The sequence below is a fragment of the Muscardinus avellanarius genome (assembly GCF_963383645.1).
Source record: "Muscardinus avellanarius genome assembly, chromosome: 5".
NCBI classification, from domain to species: domain Eukaryota; kingdom Metazoa; phylum Chordata; class Mammalia; order Rodentia; family Gliridae; genus Muscardinus; species Muscardinus avellanarius.
The window spans coordinates 77,071,966-77,090,770 of record NC_137790.1 but is presented as its reverse complement, the minus strand read 5'-3'; the positions used below and the strand labels follow the sequence as shown (position 1 = coordinate 77,090,770).

At 37.1% G+C, this 18,805-nt stretch overlaps 1 protein-coding gene across 18 annotated transcripts in view; it reads left to right on the top strand.

The window, feature by feature from the left end:
• DLG1 (discs large MAGUK scaffold protein 1) overlaps window positions 1–18,805 on the top strand; it is a gene marked incomplete at both ends in the record, with an annotated part of 254,956 nt that overhangs the window by 172,293 nt on the left and 63,858 nt on the right. For all 18 annotated transcript variants that reach the window (XM_080695610.1, XM_080695604.1, XM_080695603.1 and 15 more), the window contains one exon: window positions 9,381–9,483. In XM_080695610.1, the coding sequence (XP_080551736.1) occupies window positions 9,381–9,483 (103 nt within the window). The remainder of the gene's footprint in view (window positions 1–9,380; window positions 9,484–18,805) is intronic.

Below are 18,805 nucleotides of genomic sequence, written 5' to 3'. Positions count from 1 at the left end.
AAATCTCTCAGAATTTTCCTGGTAGTAACACTGAATGCTCTATATCTGACAAATTCCTTTGGCTTCGGTTTTTAAACTTAAATTCCCAGACAGTGCAGGACAGTTGCTCACAGTAATGTGAGTAGAGTTGAATATGACACTGTGTACTTAATAATGTTATAGTTTTACTCTTTGCTAAACTTCTCTAGGGAAATACCCTGAAAGCATTAGGAAAAATCTTTAGGAAAAAGAGAAACATAAGAAAACCCTAGAACAAACATTTAATTAGGTTTCAATATGATACTAATGTTGCTTGAGAACTACTACTCTTTTTTTTTCTTTTCTTTTCTTTCTTTTTTTTTTTTTTTTTGTACTGAGGATTGAACTCAGAGGCATTCTACCTCCAAGCTACACCCTCAGCCCAATTTTATTATTTGTAAACAGGGTCATGCTAAGTTTCTGAAATCCTCACAAAGTTGCCAAGGCTGGCTTTGAACCTGTAATCCTCTTGTCTTAGCCTCCCATGTACTGGGATTAACAAGCATGCATCACCATGCCCAGCTGAGAACTACTATTCTAAAGACAACCCTGCTATTGATGTTCTCTCTTATAACTCACATTATCAAGGAAAATAAGTTATTTGACAAAGTAGGAAATAAACAATATATTTTATAAGTCCCTTTCAAGTATTTCAATTATGGTGAGTAACGTTTTTATCATCTATAGCTATTACATACGTAAAATACTGCATTTTAAATACTATTATATAACTGAAGATATTATTGTTTCCAATTATGTCAAGCACAATGCATAATTGATAATCACTGAAAATAAGCCAGGCGTAGTGGCACAAACTTGTAATCCTAGCATTTGGGAGACTGAAACAGGAGGATCCCTGTAGGGCTGGGGGAGTAGCTCGGAGGTAGAATGCCCTTGGATTCCAGCCCTAGTACCACAAAGAAAAATTTTTGTAAATAAAAAGGACTGAGAATATAACTTGGATAATGCCCCCTAGGTTCAATCTCTAGTGCACAACAAAAGAGCTCTATATAAAACAGTGAGAAAGCAGCCAAAATAGAATAAACTTTTAAAACTCTGGAAACTAACCAAAGTCTCACAGAAATTCAAAATATTCATAAGAAAAGTGAACTTTCTGGAGTTTTAACTTGCCTTTGTCCCACCTGCTGCTTTGTAGCATCACAGACACCTCAGAAAAATAACCCACATTCAACTGGGGGTGTCTTTCAGTGGTAGATTGCATGTTCAGCATCTGTGAAATCTCAGGTTCAATCCAATCCAGCCTCCTTCTGCCCTTTAAAAAAAAAAAAAAACATTTGTAGTGAAATGTGGCAAGCACTGTGCAGAGCAGAATGTAGAACCCTTTCAGTATTTGATTTGATTCAGAGCTCCTCCATGCAAAAGGCCTTTTCTCTCAGGGCAGTTGTCAAGACATGAACAGGTACATTATGGCTGCCTGAGTTGTCCAGTAACAGTTCTTGTAAGCAGGAGGCTAATCAAAAAAGCTTAAAAGGAAACACTAGAAAAAGACCTGAGCTGTATGCACGCTTGTAGTCCCAGTACTTGGGAGGTTGAGACAGGAGGATTACAGGTTCACAGCCAGCCTCAGCTACTTAGTGAGACCCTGTTTCAAATTAAAGAATAAAAAATAGGGCTGGGAGTGTATAGGTCAGAGTTAGAATGCCTCTGGGTTCAATCCCTAATACTAGAAAACAAAAAAAAGGACTCAGAAAGCGCTAAACTCTCATCTCTGGCTGAATGTGAGGGTCTATGCAAACAGGAAGTACAGATTAAGACAGTGTTTCATTTGCTTTTCAGAATGTCAAAGGCCCAACATTTAAGGAATATCTCTGTACAGTTATTAACTGACCACTAAGTTTATGAGTTAGAAACTTAAGTGGCACCACACAATAAAGACTAAAGTTTTTTGAATTCAGAAAGGTTATTAATCAAACAGCAACTGTAATAATAACAATGGTCATCTCTGATTAGTGTGGGGGACTTGAAATCCAGAGTTGCCACATTTTGTCATACTACATGTCCAGTTTTCAACAATATATATGAAATGCAGAAAAAACAAAGTGATTGCCCATATACAGGGAGAAAAAATAATAATATAAATTGTCCTTAAGGGCTCTCAGTCATAGGACTGACTAGGCAAATGCTTTAAATCAAGTATTTTAAATATGTCAAAATTTTAAGGAAACTATCCTAAAGAGGTGGACAAATTAGCTAGTTTTTTTTTAATTCTTTTATTGGAGCACTGTATTCATACATCTTAATGGGATAAAAAGCTTGTGTAGACATACATGCAAACATCGCCCAGTTAGCCATAACCCAATCCCTATCCCATTCCCTCCCCATCCCTCCTTCCCATTCTTGGTTTAGTGGTTGACATCTAATATTATAGCAATTTATCCAAAATTAACAATGGTAATCTCACCTAACAGATTCATTTGTCTAATATCAAACTTTTGATGACTTAGAGATAGCACTTCAATATTTCTTTTTGCTTTCTTTCTTACCAGGGATTTTTTCTTTTTTTTTAAGGTGAAGCTATAATACATTTATTTATTTATTTTTCAGAAAAAATCTATCCTGACATGAAATATGAACTCTAAATACCTAAAACAATCTCGAAAAAGAACAAAGCTAGAATATGCACATTTTCTGATTTCAAACCTTATAAAGCTACAATAATTGAAACAGTGTAGTACTGCTATAAAGGCAGATATATAAACCAGTGGGGTAAAATAAAAAGCCTAGAAATAAATTCTTCCATATATGGTCAAGTTATTTTTGACAAGGTTTCCACGAACATTTGGTGGAGGAAATAATAATCTTTTCACTAAATATTGTTGAAAAATAATAATTACATGAAAAAGAATAAAATTGGACCCTTACCTAACACCATATACAAATATTAACTCAAAATAGATAAAAGACCTAAATGTAAATCTTAAGACTATAAACTTATAGAAGAAAACATGGGTCATAAAACTTCCAACATTGAAATTGGCAGTGATTTCTTGAATATGATTTCACAGGCACAAGTAACAAAATAATAAACAAACTTCATAAAAAATTAAAAAATATTGTACATCCAAAGACAATGTAAACAGAGTTAAGTTACTGATAGAATAGGGTAAAATATTTCCAAATGCTATATCTGAAGGTATATTAATATTCCAAATAGAAATCCTAAAAATTAGCAACAATAAAAAGCAAACAATACAATTTAGAAATAGGTAAAAGACAAATAAATAATGAATCTCCACAGATAACCAATCTTAGTTGTCTATTGAATGGAAAATCTTATTTCTCTGGTTCTGGTGTGTGTTACCTATTTCTTCTTTGTAGTTAATCTCTTTGAGTATTTTCTCTAGGGCTGGTTTTGGAGACATAAATTCCTTCAGTTTTTCTTTGTCATGGAAGCTTCTTATTTCCCCATCTAATTTGATAGATAGTTTTCCTGGGTAGGAAATTTTTGGCTGGAAGTTGTTTTCTTTCAGAGTTTGGAATATGTTACTCCAAGCCCTTCTGGCTTTCATGACTTGGTTTGGGAAGTCTGGAGTGATTCTAATTGGTTTGCCTCTGAATGTCACTGGGCCTTTTGTTTTTGTTGCCTTTAAGATTCTCTGCTTGGCTTCCACATTGGTCATTTAGACAGTTATGTGTTGTGGGGAACCTCTTCTCTTATCCTGTCTAAAGGGAGTTCTATAAGTTTCCTGGACCTGTGTATTGACCTCTTGCTCTATATTTGGGAAGTTTTCTGCTATTATTTCTTTGAAGAAATTATTGATCCCTTTGGCTTCACCTTCTTTTCCCTCCTCTATTTCAATTATTCTTAGGTTAGTTCTTTTAAAATGGGCCCATATTTCTTCAATGTCATTCCTGCTGTCTGATTCCTGCTGTCTGATTTTTTTTCTATGTTATAAATTATGCATTCTCTATGTTGTCTAATTGATTGTTTATACTTTGAATTGAGGCCCTTACCTCAGTGAGTGCATCCTTTATATCTTTTAGACTCTCGCTGAATTCTTTTCGAAGGTCCTGTATTATTTCTACAGTTATATTTCTGGGTATCTCTGAAATTCTGTATTATCAGTTTCTGATAATATGGGGTTGTGAGCATTCATTGCTCTATTGTTGTTCCTCTTTCCCATGATTTCAGAATTTTGTACCTTTCCTTGGTCACTACAACTTCACTTAGGGTGCTCTGGATCTCAGGTCTGTGGTAATCTCAGCCTCCACTGCTCCTTTCCTGGGTTATATTTCAGAGTCTCAGACCCTGGGAGTTAATCGAGGCTGCACGAGACCGTGGGTGTGCCGGGCTGGGCGTTTTCCCACGGGGAGCTGTGACTAGGGTGTGGTATCTCTGCCACCACTACTCCTTCACTGGGTTGGACTGCAAAATCTCAGACCCAAGGAGATTATCAAAGCTGCACAAGTCCCTGGGAGTGCAGTACAGGGATTTCTCCTTTAGGGGGCTGCAATTTCACTCACGGTTATTGTGCGCATTGATCAGGAGCTGTCGCGGGGCGCAGTGAACCATGCTCGTGGTCATGAGGCTGTTGTATTTCTTTTCTGGTTTTGAGCTCTGTTCTGAGTCCCTGGAAAGCGTGATGAGCTTGGACACTGAGAGTTTTAGACGTTCTTTGCACTGAAAGAACTGCTGAATTACACCTGAATGATCCGCAGCTGCTAACTTCAGCTCCTTGTTTACCTTTCCTCTCTGGAGCCTCGTGCTGTGAGGGAAGATGGTGCCGGCGCGGCTCCACCGCCACATTGCAGGCTTGATTTCTGGTCTCTGGTTGTTCTTCTAGTCTTTCTTTCTCTATCCCTTGTGTTTACATTTTTTTATTTCTCTGTTGCTAGTGTTTCCTGGCTATGAAAAGCGCTGATTTTGTGGCAATAGAGATCGAGTTTTAGCAGGACTTGTAAGTGCTGCTTTTCTTGGTTGCCATCTTCCCGGAAGTCCAAATTAACTAGTTATTTAAGGGAATAAGATTACAGGGAGGGTTTGGGAACATATTTAATTAAGGAGAATATGCATAAAGCATTAAAAATTATATATAGCACCAAATAGAAATTATGAATTTGAAAAATAAAATAACTGATTTCTCTAAGACAAGCTCAACAGTAGATTTGAGCTTGCAGAAGAAAGAATTATCAACTTCCAAGATAGGCCAGTTGAAATGATCAATATTGGCCAGGCATGGTGGTACACACTTGTAATCCCCAGCACTTGGGAGACTGAGACATGAGCCCAGGTTTGAAACCAGCCTTGACAACTTAGCAAGGTCTTCTGCAACTAAGTGAAACCGTGTTTCCAAATAAGAAATAAAATCAGGTTGGGTGGTGTAACTCAGAGATAGAATGCCTCTAGGGTCAATTCCCAGTGCCAAAAAAGAAAGAAATTATTTATACTGAAGAACTGAAAGGAAAGGATAAAATTAGGTGTACCAACATATGTAAAATGGGAGTGCCAGGAAAGAAAAGAGCAGAAGGGCTATTTGAATAAATAATAACCAAAAACTTCCAAATTTTTATGAAAAACATTAATATATTTGTCCAAGAAGTTCAGTGAACCCCAGGTAGAATAAAATTGAAAAGATCCACACAATAGACACATGATAATTGAACTGCCAAAAGCCAAAAACCAAATAAACTCTTCAGTGAAGAGTTTGAAAATAGCTAAATAAAAATGACTTTACATGCAAAAGATTCTCAACAAGATTAACACTGATTTCTCATAAAAACCATAGAGACTTAGAGTGAGATGACATTCAGTGTTCTGGAGGGGAAAAAAATATTGACCAGGGATTTTGTATCCAGCCAAACTATCCTTGAGAAATGAAGTGGAAATTGAGACATTCCCAAATGGACAAAAGCTAAGGAAGTTCATTTCTAGTAAACATAAAACAAATATTAAAGGGAATCTTTCAGGCTAAAATGAAAGAACACTTAGTATTTCAAATTCCCATTAGGAAATAAAGAGCATCAGTGAAAGTAATTACATCAGTAAATATAAAATAGCATTAGCAGCCGGGCATGGTGGCGCACACTTGTAATCCCCACGCTTGGGAGGAGGATCATGCTGGTTCAAAGCCAGCCTTGCTGGCTTAAGAGACCCTGTTTCCAAATAAAAATATAAAATAGGTCTGGGAGTGTAGCCTGGAGGTAGAAGGGTTTCCAGGAACCCCAGTACCACCAAAAAAAAAAAAAAATAGCATTAGTAGGCATGACCTGGTGGTAGAGATTGCCTAGCATGCTGGAGGACCTGGGTATGAACCCAGTACCACAAAAAACAGAAACGGGGCATAAGTATTTTTTCCTCTAATGTGATTTGAATAAAAATAACTCACATTTGTGTTGATAGGCACACACCATATAAAGATGAAATTTTTATGTTAGTAATGTCACAAGTAGGATAGAAGAAACAGAATTATGTAGGAATAGAGGTTTTTATATGCTTTTGAAATTAAGTTGGTATTAATCCAAACAGGAGCGTTATAAAATGTTAATTGTAATCCAGTGCAATCACTTAGAAATTGACTTGAAAAATGATGAGGGAATTTAAATGGTACACTAGAAAATAACTAACACAAAATAAATAAAATGGAGTTATAGAACAAAAAAGACATGACATAAAACAAATAGCAAGGTTAATGTTATAAATATGAGTAATTAAGATGGGCATTGAGGCACATGGCTTATAATCCCAGTACTTGGGAGGCTGAAACAAGAGGATTGTGCAGGTTCGAAGACAGCCTCGGCTACTTAGTGAAGCATCAACCACATGATGAGACCCTGTTTCCAAATAAAATATAAAAAAATAGGTCTGGGAGTGTAGCCTGGATGTCAAAGGCCTCTTGGTTCCATCCCTACACACACACACACATCTTCAGTAATCACACACACAGTAATTGGATTAAACAAATATATTAAGTGTTCCGATTAAAAGGCAGAGATTGGTAAATAGATGAAAAGCAGAATCCAACTGCGTGTTATCTACAAGAAACACAATTTAGGTCCTAAAACACAAATATACTAAAAGTAAAAGGTTGATCTAACTTTGAAGAAGTCATGTCCTGTGTAATACAACCCCAGTATAAAACAAAAAATAGGCAACCATCTTTTTAAAATACACATCTTTTAAAAAATAGTTTAGATAAAGGCAAATATATACATATTTTTTTTTCCAAGCTACAAGCCCAGCCCCATTTTTTATTCTTTATTTTAAAACCGGGTCTCACTGAGTTGCAGAGGCTTTCCTTACAAGCATGCAGCACCACGCCCAGCACTAAATACAATATTTAAATAAAGGTTTAAATGCAAAGAAAAAAAGTAAAAGATTGGAAAATATATACTATGCAGACAGTAATCAAACATTTAAAGTTTTCTACCATGATATGTAAAAGTTTATCTTCCTTTAAATTTTCTCCCTAATTTGTTCTTCTGGGAATTAAACAGATTTTCTTCATGGCAAGTAGAACTATTTATACATTGTGTTATTTTATAACCATCTTCAGCTAGAGCTATTCTCTAATAACCCCATTGTGTTGCATTTATTTAGGTTGGGGTTTTTAGATCCTGGTTTTCATTCCAGGGCTATGTGCTTTAATTTAGTTACGTAATGATGTCCTTATAAATAATATAAAGCGTTCATCTTTATATAACTAAAATATTTTACATAAATTCCTGGGCTCACAGTCAAATTTTTGAAAAGTGATATGTGATCTTTTACAGATTTTAGACTAGATCTCAAAACAGGTTTTCATATAAAAACTACATGATGGCTTGTCCTGCCCAAAAATTTCCAATGAAAGTACTGAATGCCGCTGTATTCTATTAATTGTTGGTTCTTTCTTTTTTCTTTTTTTTTTTTTTTTTTTTTCCTGTACTGGGAATGGAACCCAAGGGCATTCTACCTCCAAGCTACATCCCCAGCCCTATTTTTTATTCTTTATTTTGAAACAGGGTTTCACTGAGTTGCAAAGGGCTTCACTAAATATTAGCTGAGGCTGTCCAAGAACCATGATCCTTCTGTCTCAGCCTCCCAAATGCTAGATTTACAGGCCTGTGCCACCAAACCCCACCTTGTTGCTGATTCTTAATTTTAAGAATAAACCAGGCATGGTGGCGCACGCTTGTAATCCCAGTACTTAGGAAGCTGAGACAGGAGGATCGCGCGGGTTCAAAGCCAACCTCATCTACTTAGTGAGGCTCTCAGCAACTTAGACACTGTTTCCAAATAAAAATATGAAAATAGCCGGGCGTAGTGGCACACGCTTGTAATCCCAGCATTCTCCCAGGAGACAGAGACCAGAGGATTGCGGTTCGCGGACGGCCTCAACTATTTAGTGAGGCCCTCCGCAACTTTGTGAGAGCCTGTTTCAAAATGAAAAATAAAAAATAGGGCAGGGGGTGTAACTTGGAGGTCAAATGCCCCTGGGATTCATCCCCAAACCCTGGGGGATATAGATATATATATATGTGTGTATGTATGTATATATATATATATGTATGTATATATATATGTATATGTATATGAAAATAGGTCTGGGAGTATAGCCTGGAGGTAGAAGGCCCCTAGGTTCCATCCCTAGTACACAAATAAATAAATAAATATTTAATTTTGAGTACACTCCATTATAATGTTTCTCTTAAAGTCCTCTTAAGTTTGCTATAGTGGGAAAGGAATAGTATCTTAGTATAGCTTTGCAGTATATACTAAATATTGGCAAGCTCTCAGAAGAAACAATTAAGTTTTTTTATTCCTGAGTGGGATTGGTCACGTCAGTAATTATTTCACCCAAGGAATATCTGTTTATTCAAAAAATGTCTCCTGGCTCATTTAACATTTACTCTGTTTAAAACAGGCTTGACATCTGGACTATTTTATTACTCTTAAGTAATTATTTTTCTGTTGTACCAAAAGAACAGAAGCTTTAGTTTGTGAAAGGAAGAAACAATTGGAACTGAGTTGAGCTATAGAGATTGAGAATGTGTTACGAGGTGAACAGATACAATAAGCAAAAATAAATTTCTATTGCGTGAGTTACTAGATAAATGAAATATGAAAAATGATCATTCTTGTTGATTTCTGAGGTTGTCATATTAAGAAACATTTCTCAGTAGATGGATAGCCAACCTTTTGGATAACTTTTGGGGGAAATGTTTTGGGTTTACTCAGTTTAACATAAAGTAAGGTATTTCTAATGAATAAAATTGCTTTGAATAGTAATAATATTTTGTTTTACTACACTATGTATTGGCAGAGTTATTACAGGTAAACTATGCCTGCTCAAATAAAGGCCATTGTGATTTCTAATCAAAGTGATATTTTCTCTCAAATTCATATTTGGTTTGATTTTCAGGTAAACAGTGTTGACCTCAGAGCGGCCAGTCATGAACAGGCAGCTGCTGCACTGAAAAATGCTGGTCAGGCTGTCACAATTGTTGCACAGTATCGACCTGAAGGTAATAAAATTCTTGTTGACTATAATTATTTGTTTCGGTCTTTAAAATTCTTCCTCTTAATAATATTTAATATTCAGCCTTAAATTTCTCTTAATTAGTATTTATTTAGTCTGAACCTAATTCATTTTCCAGATCAAAAGAGTGTGTGTGTGTGTGTGTGTGTGTGTGTGTGTGTGTGTGTCTCTCCTTTGCTGGGAATTGACCCAGGGTGTTCTACCTCTGAGCTATACCCCCAGCCCTATTTGTTTATTTGGAAACAGGGTCTCACTAAATTGCTGACAGCCTCTGTAAGCTGCTGAGGCTGGCTTCAAATCAGGAGTCTATGATCCTCCTGTTTCAGCCTCTCAAGAACTAGAATTTACAGGCATATACCATCACATCCTGTCTCAAACGTATTTAGTAACTTTTATCTGCCAACACTTTTGAGCATTGCACTATTTTTATATGACAACTCTTTTGAGCATTGCACCATTTTTTTTATTTTCAGGTGTTTCCTTTTTAATATCTATAGCCTCAAATCAAACACGTACATTTTAACATGTCTTTTACCAGCCCATTGGTCTAAAAGATTAATGAAATCCATAAACAAAAATAGCAATATTGCCCCTGAAATAAGATCACCAAATTTTGTCTTACTTTAAATTAGATTCTGTTTATCAGTATATCACGTTTTAAGATATGATTTGCTTTTTTGGGGGTGGGGTGGTGGTTGTTGTTGTTGTTGTTGTTGTTTGGTACTGGTGATTGAACCCAGGGGCATTCTGCCTCTGAGCTATACAACCAGCCGTTTAAAAAATTCTTTATTTTGAAACGGGCTCTCACTAAGTTGCGGAGGGCCTCACTAAGAAGCAGAGGCAGCCAAGAACCTGTGATCCTCCCGTCTCAGCCTCCCAAGTATTGGGATTACAAGCATGTGCCACCATGCCCAGCTTAAGATGTGTTTTCTATAGCCGTTGTTGCTATTTATTCCTGGGGAAAGAAAGTGGTAATGGAAAATTTGAGATCATACTATATTAAATCTGTATGAGTGTAGGAGCATGCATCAACATAGCCACTTAACCACTAAACTCTCAGTGGAATTTAAAAAGCTTAAACACCCAAAAGAATACATGTAGCATACTTGTTGATGTTCACAAACAACATAATGAAGGGAAAAAATGATGTGATTAAGGAGACTAAATGAAATACTCTATAATTTAGGACCTAAATGAAAAGTTCTACAATTTAGCCACTACTACATTTAGTTTTCTTAGAGTTGAATTTGTTTTTGTAACAAAACCTAATTTTTTTGGCTAATGAAAGTAGCCTGTTGTGAGCACTGTTTGATATTCTATAATATGTAGTAGATTATATTAATCTGGAAAACCTCAGCCTTGTAGGTTTAATGGCTAAACAGGGAAATTCATTTACAAAGAGGGTAAATTTCAAAGAAATCCACATTAACAGAAGGAGATAGCATCAGAAAATCAGAATACCAGTTTACAGATTTTTTTTTTTTTTTTTTTTTTTTTTTGGCAGGTCTGGGGATGCAACCCAGGGGCATTCAACCTCCAAGCTACACCTCCTGCCCTATTTTTATTCTTTATTTTGAAACAGGGTATCACTGAGTAGCTGAAGTCCTCACTAAGTAGCTGAGGCTGGCCATGAACCAGGATCCTCCAGTCTCAGCCTCCCGAATGTTGAGATTACAACTGTGCGCCACCACACCCGGCAGTTTACAGATTTTTGTGTGCAAATCTGTCATTGTGGTCACACATGCTTTTTATCTTCTTGACAAAACATTCCCAATTTGATACCTAAACTGTATGAAAGCCAAATTACAATCACTGGCTGCTTAGTATCATAGACAGACTCTCATTTGAAAAATCTAAGCTAGGCATGGTGGTACAGGCATATAATCCCAGTACTTGGGAGGCTGAGACAAGAGGCTCCCAGGTTGGCAGCCAGCCATAGGTGAGACCCTGTTTCAAAATTCCAAAACATAAATAGGGCTGGGGGTGTAGGTTGGAGGTTGAATGCTTCTGAGTTCAATCCCCAGTACCACAAAAAAATAAAGTTATATTTTCTGCCTATTTCTTTTATTTCTTCTCTCCTACCTTATTCACTCTCAACCAGACACTAAAGCTTCTTCCCTTTCTAGAAAGGCCTAGCCACAAACCATTTCATTATTCTTCATGAATATCATACTAACTTTTAAATCCTACGTCTCAATTTTTGGCTTGGGCAATATAATGCTATTTTAAAGGAAAGAGATGAAAAGGAAAGAATAAAACTTTCTATTTCCCATTAGTTCTACCTTTGTGAGATAATTTTGTTTCATTTTTAAAAGGGGGGGAGTTTGAGATTGATATTACTATTTCTAATTTTTAAGTCACTACAGTGAAGTCTGAGAAAATTGAGAGGTTTAGCCACAATCACTTAACTTTTATGAGTTTCAAAGCTTTAATTTAAATCTGAGTGCAGAAGTAGTGTTTCAACCCCCACTCTTCTGATTTTATTTCCATTATTACTTTTGGTACCAACCAGAATCAAAAGAAATAAGACTATATGAAGGGGCTGCAGTGAACTAGTGGTACTAGTTCATTGCACTAGCATTTATCATCTCTTGTGATTTTTCAATAGCAAATCCATAATTTTTTATTCTCTTATATTCCCAGTTTTTTTCCTATATATCCTTCTTCCATCTTATTCTGACTTAAAACAACCAATCTTTTACTCAGAAATGCCCCCATTTTCTTCTTTAGACCATTCATAATATTCATCTCCTAAGAATTGTTGCTTTCGGGTGTTAAGTTCTGTGTTTATTTAATATATCTCGTACTAATATATTTTTATATTAGTACGCACTTAGTATAAGTTTTTATCTTCATAGTAGGGATTACATGAATAGAAGAGATTTCCTTCAGTTCTCCTTCCCTTTTTTTTCCTAATGTGGGGGTGAAACAAGTTCAAAGCTAAAAAAGGAATTTCTAGTATGGTAGCACAAGCCTATAATCTGAGTACTTGGGAGGCTGAGACAGGAGTATCATAGAGTGGGTTCAAAGCCATCCTCAACAACTTAATGAGATCCTATTTCAAAAATTAAAAGGGCTAGAGTGTGTACTTCAAAGGTAGAGCACCCAATGTTCAATCTCCAACACCAAAAAAAGTACTGAGTTCTTTTTACAGAAAGTTTCTAAAATGTTTAAATGTAGACATTACTAGGAGTTTATTAATCATATCAGCAAAATCACTGAAAACAACTAATGATGCCACCTCTATAAAATAATAAGGAATATCTTATTAAACTTCAAAGGGCTCTTGTGGCATTAAGTTATCAAACTAAAAGTAAAATGGTAAACTCAGAGCAGTAATATTTTAGTTTTTGAGACCCAATTGTTAAATTTTCAGATATTTTACAAACTACTTGTTAAACATAGGCCCTTGGGTAAAAATAAAAATTACATAGCTGGGCATGGTGTGGTGCGTATGCTTTGTAAAAGTGAGGGGTGGGGGAGGGAGGGGTGTGTGTGTGTGTGTGTGTGTGTGTGTGTGTGTGTGTGTGTGTGTGTGTAGAGAGAGGGAGGGAGGGGGAGAGAGTTTTATACTGGCAGTGGAGCAAGAGAGGGAGGGAGGAAGGGAGAGGGAGAGAGAAAGAGAGTGTTTTATACTGGCAGTGGAGCCCAGGGGCTTTTCTACCTCGGAGCTATACTTCCAGACCTATTTTACAATTTTTATTTGGAAACAGGGTCTCACTAAGTTGCTGAGAGCCTCACCAAGTAGCTTAGGCTGGCGTCAAACCTGTGTGATCCTCCTGTCTTAGCCTCCCAAGCTCTGGGATTACAGGTGTGCACCAACATGCCTGGCTGAACTGTTTAAAATAACAAAATACTAAAACAAAGGTAGTAAATATTAAAAAAACTCTTCACTTTCTAATTGTCTTCTAGGATTATCACTAAAATAATAAAAACATGAAACAGTGGTACTAAGAGAAAATACAAAATGAGCCAGGTTTGGTGGTGCATACTTTTAATCCCAGTACTTTGGAGACTTGAGACGGGAGTATCACAGGTTTGTGGCCAGTTTCAGGTACTTAGGCCCTGTTTCAAAATAAAGAATAATAAACAGGGTGTAGCTTGGAGATAGAATGCCCCTGGGTTCAATCCCCAGTACTGCAAAAAATAAATAAATAAAATGCAAAGTGAAATTGTAGATTTAAGGCCGAATTGCCATGGGGAGGAAGGGTACTGGGATGGAATCCAAGGTCCTTTACCTACAGGCTATACTCCCAGACCTATTTTATATTTTGTTTGGAAACAAGGTCTAAGTTGCTGAGAGCCTCACTAAGTAGCTGATGTTGACTTCAAACCTGTGCGATCCTCTTGCCTCAGTCTCCCAAGTACTGTGAATACAGCATGCGCCAAAATGCCTAGCTTGAATGGCCGGTTTCTACTTAAGCCACTACACCTCTTGCACTGCTGAATATTGCAGTTATGCTCTGTATTGAGCATCTGCTGCAAAACAATAAAATATTTCACAGAAAAAATAATAATAAAGCTGAATTGCCAGAACTTCCCTGCTTCTGCTCCACAAAAAATAAATAAATAAAAGATCTGGATATTAAAACCATGTTTATTAATTTATGTGCAGCAAAACTAGATGAAAATGAGTCACAAAATACAACCAGATATAAATAAGCTTATCAACAGCTATGAGCATCTACACAGGGGGAGTAGCAGGAAAGCCCAGAAGCTAACCAGTACATACTAGAAAATTCAGTAGAATAAATACTTAGTGAGCAATGGCAGTTTTTGCACAAGCTTCACATTGAGTGCAGTTAATAGGCATTAAGATGTGAAAGGGCTAAAGTGGTCTGGGTTCCATGACAAATTAGCCAGGTGTAGCTCCCTTTCCATTCAAAGCTCCACACTAGGGTAGAGCTGCTAGGGGAAAAGTACGAATTTAATCAGATAGGGATAATAGAGCCAAAGGAAATGGAAGGTCCAGATTAATGAAGTATATATACAGTGCCAGGAAAATCTCACAATGTGTAAGATTATATCTTTTTTGAAGATTTAAAGAAGTTTATTAAAAGATAGAAATACAGCCCCATGCCAAAATGGCATAAGGGGGTGACTCGAAATGAATACGCCCTATTCTGTTTTTTGAAACAGGGTCTCACTGAGTTGCAAAGGGCCTCACTAAGTAGCTGAGGCTGTCAGTGAACCGCGATCCTCCTTCTCAGCCTCCCAAATAAGATCATATCTTTGTACACTTAAAATAACAACAAAAGCTGGAACTTGCTGGGTGTGGTGGCGCACACTTGTAATCTCAGCATTCAGGAGGCTGAGATCGGAGAATCACGGTTCGCGGACAGCCTCAGCTACTTAGTGAGGCCCTCTGCAACTCAGTGAGACCCTGTTTCAAAATAAAGAATAAAAAATAGTGCAGGGGTGTGGCTTGGAGGTCGAATGCCCCTGGGTTCCATCCCCAGACCCGCCCCCCCCCCAAAAAAAAGCTGGAGCTCTAGAGCAGTGAAGTTATTAGAAAGCCTATTTTGATCTATAACTCCTATCTAAAAGCTGAGGGAGAGCCAGGCATAGTGGCACATTCTTGTAATCTCAGCATTTGGGAGGCTAAGACAGTAGGATCATGGGTTCACAGACAGCCTCAGCTACTTAGTGAGGCCCTTTGCAACTCAGTGAGAACCTATTTAAAAATAAAGAATAAAAAGCCAGGCCTGGTGGTGCACACTTGTAATACCAGCGTTCACAGGCTGAGACGGGAGTACTAACTGGGACCCTGAGTTCTGTCCCCAGTAACATAAATAAATGAATGAATAATTTATTATTAATAAATTTATTAAGCCTTTATTAAGGCTGAGACAGCCTAAATAAGTAATTATAAATAATTATATAAATAAATTATATAAGCCATTATATAAATAATATATTTTTTTAAATTAGTTGTGCAAATGTTTACATTTAATATTTATGTTTAAATTAGATATTTTGAGGACCATTTATATATAAATAAATTGTTTTCTGTAATAAATTATTATAAATATTTTGTTATTATTAAATTTATTAAGACTTTATTAAGGCTGAGATAGGAGGGCTGGGGCCCTGAGTTACATCTCCAGTACCTTAAATAAATAAATTTTGAGGGAAACTAACAGCACATAAAAATGAACAACAAATCAAGATTGAATCTCATGGAAACATGTTTTAAAAATGAAAATAACAGCTGGACGTGGTGGCACACGCTTTGTAATCCCAGTGCTTGGGAGGCTTGAGACAGAGGATCACACAGGTTCAAAGCCAGCCTCTACTTAGTGAGGCTCTCAGCAACTTAGTGAGACACTGTTTCCAAATAAAGTATAAAATAGGTCTAAGAGTATAGCTCAGAGGTAGAAAAGCCACTGGGTTCCACCCCCAGTACCACCAAAAAAAGAAAAAAGAAAATAATTCCAGGCGTGGTGGCACACATCTAGTCCCAGTACTTAGGAGACTGAGACAGGAGGATTGCAGGTTCTAGGACAGCCTCAGCAAGTAGTGAGGTTCTGATTCTAGTGAGACTCTGTTTTGAAACAAAAATAAAATAGGGCTGAGGGTTTAGCTCAGAGGTAGAATGCCCCTGACTTCAATCCCCAGTGATACCAAAAGAAAAAAAAAGATCGATCAGAACAGTGTTTCTACAAGACAATGAAAAGCATGCTAGAAAGACATAACCACAAAACAAATGAAACTAGTATCAGCCAGTGTTTCTTTTTTCCTTTTTGCAGTACTGAGGATGGAACCCAGGGGCATTGTACCTCCAGACTTCACCCCCAGTTCTAATTTTTTAGTCTTTATTTTTTGAAACAGGGTCTCACTGAGTTGCAAAGGGCCTTTCTAAGTAGCTGAGGCTGTCTGCGATCCTGAGGTCTCTCCCTCCTGAATGCTGGAATTACAAATATGTGCCACCACACCCAGCTAATATAGGCCAATGTTTCAAAGCGAAGAAAAATGATGAATACATGAAACAACACTAATGAGTTGATAGAGCCAAAAAATTAGTAGAAATAGAAATATTATTTCAAAACTACATGTAAGCCAGACTTGGTAGCACATACTTATAATTCCATACTTGAGGCATAGTGGCACATCCCTGAAATCCCAGTACTTCAGAGGTTGAGACAGAAGGATTGTAGGTTCAAAGCCAGCCTCAGCAATTTAGTAAGGCACTGTTTTCAATTTAAAAATAAAATAGGAGCCAGGCGTGGTGGCGCACACTTGTAATCCCCGCGCTTGGGAGGCGGAGACAGGAGGATCGCGCAGGTTCAGCGCAGGTTCAAAGCCAGCCGCGCTGGCGTAAGAGACCCTGTTTCAAAAATATAAAATAGGTCTGGGAGTGTAGCCCGGAGGTAGAAGGGCTTCCAGGAACCCCAGTACCACCAAAAAAATAAATAAATAAAAAATAAAATAGGGCTGAGGGTGTAGCTCAGATACAGAATGTGCCTGGATTCAATTCCCAGCACCACAAAAAGAAAAGAGGAGGTGAGAGGGTAGGAGAGGAGGGGGGAGCCGAAGTTCGGTTACCAGAAGATTCATCAAATGAATATATTTCTTAAGTCATTGTTATACATGATTTTTACTGTTGGAAAGTTGTAAATATGGAAAGGAAGAAAACTAAATATTCCTGTAGTATTGGATTAAAATTGGGGAAATTGATGTGAACTCCGTTTTCAGTTTACATAGGTTTAAATGTATAGTTCTAAATGTGTGTGCGTGCACATACATGAATATATATGTACACATACATTTTTCTTAGTTCAGTGTTATCTGAGTAGCAGTGAACAGACACAGCACCTAACCTAGATCTTGCCATTTTTTGGTGGTGGTGGTACTGGGGATGGAACCCTTCTAACTCCAGGCTACACTCCCAAACCTATTTTATATTTTTATTTAGAAACAGGGTCTCATAAGGCAGTGAGACTGGCTTCGAACCTACGCAATCCTCCTGTCTGCCTCCCAAGTGCGGGGATTACAAGCACCACCACACCCGGCTAGATCTTGCCTTTTAAATACTAAAATTGCCAAGGTTTTTTGGACAAATGGCTGGTTCCAAGGATCAGACAGGGAAAATAGTAGATTATTCTGTATTATCCTATGCCAGAAAGCAAAGAAGTATTCGGAACATGATGAAGAGACCTTTCAAAAGGATACAAAATCCAGCTTGGAAGGATTGCCAATGGCCAAATTAGGAACAATTTCAGCATTAAATTAGTGTTAATAATACCACACTGTGACCCACTGAATAAATTAGGAAATTATGAGTCCCACATTCTCTGAAGAGAAATGTACATGTTTCATAACATATTTGTGAAAGAAAAAAAGTAATTTTGCAGTTGAAAACCCTGGGAAACACAACCTTTATCAGGTGATTACAGACTAAGAAAGTAATCAAAGTTAGTAAGAGGACAAATCACAATTAACTACTACCTGCAAGGGTATATCAGGGAGAATAGAACATCTGTGATATTCCTGCCATAGTTGTATAACCTCTATCTAGTCATCTACAAATATTAGACAGCCCTAAATTGAGTAGTAGTCTACAAAATAACTTGTAATGCTCATCAGTATCAAGATCACAAAGTAAAGTCTGAGAAACACAATCCTTCTGATGTAAGGGCATTACTGATGAAAATTCGTTGGAATGTGAGCATTATATGGTAGAAATATATTAGTGTTATTTTTCTGATTTTGATGGTATTGTGCTTGTATAGGAAATACAGAATTTGTAGCAAATATACATTGGAAGTATTCAGGAGTTATGAGACATCGGAGAAGCAAGTTACTCTCAAATAAATGTTTCACGCATACAAAGTTTGTGATTGCTTCACCCTTCCAAAAATGTATATAATTAGCAAAAACAGCCAGGCACAGTGGGACATACCTGTAATCCCAGTACTTGGGAGGCTGAGATAGGAGGATCACAGGATCAACAATTTAGTGAGATCTTGCTGTAAAATACAAAGGAGGCCAGGCGTGGTGGTGCACACTTGTAGACCCAGCATTCCGGAAACAGAGACCCTATTTCAAAAATAAAAAGACTAGCCTAGCCAGGCATGGTGGCCCACGCTTGTAATCCCCGAGCTTGGGAGGCAGAGACAGGAGGATCGCGCAGGTTCAAAGCCAGCCATGCTGGCTTAAGAGACCCTGTTTCCAAATTATATATATATATATATATATATATATATATATATATATATATATATATATATATATATATGGTCTGGGAGTGTAGCCCTAAGGTAGAAGGGCTTTCAGGAACCCAGTACCACCAAAAAAATAAAAAGACT